The sequence below is a fragment of the Oncorhynchus gorbuscha genome, linkage group LG23, assembly GCF_021184085.1.
Source record: "Oncorhynchus gorbuscha isolate QuinsamMale2020 ecotype Even-year linkage group LG23, OgorEven_v1.0, whole genome shotgun sequence".
NCBI classification, from domain to species: Eukaryota; Metazoa; Chordata; class Actinopteri; order Salmoniformes; family Salmonidae; genus Oncorhynchus; species Oncorhynchus gorbuscha.
This window is the reverse complement of record NC_060195.1, coordinates 15,741,087-15,746,445: the sequence shown is the minus strand read 5'-3', so window position 1 is coordinate 15,746,445 and position 5,359 is coordinate 15,741,087. Positions and strand designations below refer to the sequence as shown.

The 5,359-nt window shown below is 41.8% G+C and overlaps 2 protein-coding genes across 2 annotated transcripts in view; both read left to right on the top strand.

The window, feature by feature from the left end:
- LOC124010624 (gamma-aminobutyric acid type A receptor subunit pi) overlaps positions 1-2,514 on the top strand; it is a 28,161-nt gene extending 25,647 nt beyond the window's left edge. The window contains exons 8-9 of the mRNA XM_046323295.1: positions 692-844; positions 2,462-2,514. Of these exons, the coding sequence (XP_046179251.1) occupies positions 692-844; positions 2,462-2,514 (206 nt within the window). The remainder of the gene's footprint in view (positions 1-691; positions 845-2,461) is intronic.
- A 391-nt stretch (positions 2,515-2,905) lies between these two features.
- LOC124010623 (gamma-aminobutyric acid receptor subunit pi-like) lies at positions 2,906-3,711 on the top strand. Its single transcript, XM_046323294.1, has 2 exons — positions 2,906-3,064; positions 3,263-3,711. Exons 1-2 carry the CDS (start codon positions 2,906-2,908, stop codon positions 3,587-3,589), a joined length of 486 nt encoding a protein of 161 aa, XP_046179250.1. The 3' UTR covers positions 3,590-3,711.
- Positions 3,712-5,359: the final 1,648 nt, after the last annotated feature.

The window sequence follows — 5,359 nt, the reverse complement described above, 5'->3', positions numbered from 1 at the left end:
ACAGTAGTTTTGGAATTGTTAGTTAGATTACTTGTTGGTTATCACTGCATTGTCGGAACTAGAAGCACAAGCATTTCGCTACACTCGCATTAACATCTGCTAACCATGTGTATGTGACAAATAAAATTTGATTTGATTTGATTTGATGTATGTATGTATGTATGTATGTATGTATGTATGTATGTATGTATGTATGTATGTATGTATGTATGTATGTATGTATGTATGTATGTATGTATGTATGTATGTACTGTATGCACTGTATGTATTGTATGTATGTATGTATGTATGTATGTATGTATGTATGTATGTATGTATGTATGTATGTATGTATGTATGTATGTATGTATGTATGTATGTATGTATGTATGTATGTACTGTATGCACTGTATGTACTGTATGTATGTATGTACTGTATGCATGTACTGTATGTATGTACTGTATGTACTTGTATGTATGTATGTATGCATGTATGCATGTATGCATGTATGTATGTATGCATGTATGTATGTATGTATGTATGTATGTATGTATGTATGTATGTATGTATGTATGTATGTATGTATGTATGTATGTATGTATGTATGTACTGTATGTATATATGTACTGTATGTATATATGTACTGTATGTATGTATTGTATTGTATTGTATTGTATTGTATTGTATTGTATTGTATTGTATTGTATATAGGGCTCTACCCGAAGCTGGTGCTCCACTTTGCTCTGCGCAGGAACGTGTTGTTCTTTATCCTGGAGACATACGCCCCTTCTACTCTGTTGGTGGTGCTCTCCTGGGTCTCCTTCTGGATCAGCCAATCATCTGTCCCTGCACGCACCTGCATCGGTCAGTCACACTGCATGTGTGTATTAACCCTGTCACTTACATATTCATTCATTTGAGTATAGAGTACAAGCAAGTTCCATTCCTCATCCATCCACCCATCCATCTAGGTGTATTATAATGATTCTCCAGGTGTGACCACAGTGGTGACGATGACTGTCATATACGATGACATACATACAGTACATACAGTACATACATACAGTACATACAAATAACCTCACACTCAACATCAACAAAACTAAGGAGATGATTGTGGACTTCAGGAAAATGCAGGGGGAACACCCCCCTATCCACATCGATGGAACAGTAGTGGAGAGGGTAGCAAGTTTTAAGTTCCTCGGCATACACATCACAGACAAACTGAATTGGTCCACTCACACTGACAGCGTCGTGAAGAAGGCGCAGCAGCGCCTCTTCAACCTCAGGAGGCTGAAGAAATTAGGCTTGTCACCAAAAGCACTCACAAACTTCTACAGATGCACAATCGAGAGCATCCTGGCGGGCTGTATCACCGCCTGGTACGGCAACTGCTCCGCCCTCAACCGTAAGGCTCTCCAGAGGGTAGTGAGGTCTGCACAACGCATCACCGGGGGCAAACTACCTGCCCTCCAGGACACCTACACCACCCGATGTTACAGGAAGGCCATAAAGATCATCAAGGACATCAACCACCCGAGCCACTGCCTGTTCACCCCGCTATCATCCAGAAGGCGAGGTCAGTACAGGTGCATCAAAGCTGGGACCGAGAGACTGAAAAACAGCTTCTATCTCAAGGCCATCAGACTGTTAAACAGCCACCACTAACATTGAGTGGCTGCTGCCAACACACTGTCATTGACACTGACCCAACTCCAGCCACTTTAATAATGGGAATTCATGGGAAATGATGTAAATATATCACTAGCCACTTTAAACAATGCTACCTTATATAATGTTACTTACCCTACATTATTCATCTCATATGCATACGTATATACTGTACTCTATATCATCGACTGCATCCTTATGTAATACATGTATAACTAGCCACTTTAACTATGCCACTTTGTTTACTTTGTCTAAATACTCATCTCATATGTATATACTGTACTCGATACCATCTACTGTATGCTGCCCTGTACCATCACTCATTCATATATCCTTATGTACATATTCTTTATCCCCTTACACTGTGTATAAGACAGTAGTTTTGGAATTGTTAGTTAGATTACTTGTTGGTTATCACTGCATTGTCGGAACTAGAAGCACAAGCATTTCGCTACACTCGCATTAACATCTGCTAACATGTGTATGTGACAAATACAATTGGATTTGATTTGATTTAATGATTCTCCAGGTGTGACCACAGTGCTGACGATGACTGTCATTATAATGATTCTCCAGGTGTGACCACAGTGCTGACGATGACTGTCATTATAATGATTCTCCAGGTGTGACCACAGAGCTGACGATGACTGTCATTATAATGATTCTCCAGGTGTGACTATGACTGTCATTATAATGATTCTCCAGGTGTGACTATGACTGTCATTATAATGATTCTCCAGGTGTGACTATGACTGTCATTATAATGATTCTCCAGGTGTGACTATGCCTGTCATTATAATGATTCTCCAGGTGTGACCACAGTGCTGACGATGACTGTCATTATAATGATTCTCCAGGTGTGACCACAGTGCTGACGATGACTGTCATTATAATGATTCTCCAGGTGTGACTATGACTGTCATTATAATGATTCTCCAGGTGTGACTATGACTGTCATTATAATGATTCTCCAGGTGTGACTATGACTGTCATTATAATGATTCTCCAGGTGTGACTATGACTGTCATTATAATGATTCTCCAGGTGTGACTATGACTGTCATTATAATGATTCTCCAGGTGTGACTATGACTGTCATTATAATGATTCTCCAGGTGTGACTATGACTGTCATTATAATGATTCTCCAGGTGTGACTATGACTGTCATTATAATGATTCTCCGGGTGTGACTATGACTGTCATTATAATGATTCTCCAGGTGTGACCACAGTACTGACAATGACTACTCTCATGATGGGTGCCCGTACCTCCCTCCCCAACGCCAACTGTTTCATCAAGGCCATAGACGTGTACCTGGGAATCTGTTTCACCTTCATCTTTGGGGCGCTGCTGGAGTACGCCTGCGCCCACTTCTGTACCGTGCAGCACCAAACCGTAGGAGACATACACAGGGTGGGTCAAATAGAGAAAAGTGTGTGTGTGTCAAATGAAATCAACTGCTATTTGTCACAAGCTTGGTAAACAACAGGTGCAGACTAACAGTGACGGGTCCATCCTCAATAATGCAGAGTGTGTATGTTTATATGTGTACTTGTCTACCATATTTCTGAGACGAGATCCCCCCCCACAAAATGTCTCTCTTCTCCTCAGGAGCTCCATCAGGAGTTTGATGACTCCAACGGAAACGATACCATGCCCGTGGTCAGCTCCAGCCAACCAAATCAGGTCCTGGAGCTAGGCTCCACCCAAAAGGATCTTGTTGACCAATCGGGGACGAGTGTCAGCGAGGCCGAGGCTACAGAGAAGAAGCCGGAGAAGGGGTGTGGCCTGACGTCGTTTAAGAACGCGGCGCGGCGTGCGTTGCCTGTGTTTAGCGTAGAGAACCCTCACAACATTGACCGCCATGCTCGCACCATGTTCCCCCTCACCTTCCTGGCGGTTAATGTCTTCTACTGGCTCTACTATCTCTTCATCTGATCTGAGTAGTACACATCCCATCATCTGATCTGATCTGAGTAGCACACATCTCTTCATCTGATCTGAGTAGCACACATCCCATTATCTGATCTGATCTGAGTAGTACACATCTCTTCATCTGATCTGAGTAGACACATCTCTTAATCTGATCTGAGCAGTACACATCTCTGATCTGATCTGAGTAGCACACATCTCTTCATCTGATATGAGCAGTACACATCTCTGATCTGATCTGAGTAGCACACATCCCATCATCTGATCTGATCTGAGTAGAACACATCCCATCATCTGATCTGATCTGAGTAGCACACATCTCTTCATCTGATCTGATCTGAGTAGCACACATCTCTTCATCTGATCTGAGTAGCACACATCCCATCATCTGATCTGATCTGAGTAGAACACATCCCATCATCTGATCTGATCTGAGTAGAACACATCCCATCATCTGATCTGATCTGAGTAGCACACATCTCTTCATCTGATCTGATCTGAGTAGCACACATCTCTTCATCTGATCTGAGTAGCACACATCCCATCATCTGATCTGATCTGAGTAGAACACATCCCATCATCTGATCTGATCTGAGTAGCACACATCTCTTCATCTGATCTGATCTGAGTAGCACACATCTCTTCATCTGATCTGAGTAGCACACATCCCATCATCTGATCTGATCTGAGTAGAACACATCCCATCATCTGATCTGATCTGAGTAGAACACATCCCATCATCTGATCTGATCTGAGTAGCACACATCTCTTCATCTGATCTGATCTGAGTAGCACACATCTCTTCATCTGATCTGAGTAGCACACATCCCATCATCTGATCTGATCTGAGTAGAACACATCCCATCATCTGATCTGATCTGAGCAGCACACATCTCTGATCTGATCTGAGTAGCACACATTTCTTCATCTGATCTGAGCAGTACACATCTCTTGATCTGATCTGAGTAGCACGCATCTCTTCATCTGATCTGAGTAGCACACATAAAATCATCTGATATGATCTGAGTAGCACGCATCTCTTGATCTGATCTGAGTAGCACGCATCTCTTCATCTGATCCGATCTGAGTAGCACGCATCTCTTGATCTGATCCGATCTGAGTAGCACGCATCTCTTGATCTGATCCGATCTGAGTAGCACGCATCTCTTGATCTGATCTGATCTGAGTAGCACACATCCCATCATCTGATCTGAAAAGTTCACATCTCATCATCTGATCTAATCCGAATGGCTCCCTATTTCCTATGAGGTGCACTACTTTTGACCAAAGCCCAGTAGTGCACTATATATTGCATCCAAAATGGCCCCCTTTTCCCTATGTAGTGCACTACTTTGACCAACACCTATAGAGAAGGACCCTGGTCAAAAATGGTGTACTACACTCTTAGAAAAAAAGGTGCTAGCTAGAACGTTAAAGGGTTCTTAAGTTGTCTACAGAGGAGGACCCATTGAAGAACCCTTATTGGTTTAAGGTAGAACCTTTTTGGTTCCTGGTAAACCCTTTTGGGTTCCATGTATAGTTAATTCAGAAAGTATTCAGATCCCTTGACATATTACACATTTTGTTACATTACAGCCTTATTCTAAAATGGATGAAATAGTTAATTTTTATTCTCATCAATCTACACACAATATGCCATAATGACAAGGCAAAAACAGATTTTTCGGGAATATTAGCAAATGTATAAAAAATAAAAAAACTGAAATGTACATGAGAATTCAGACCCTTCACTCGGTACGTTGTTGAAACACATTT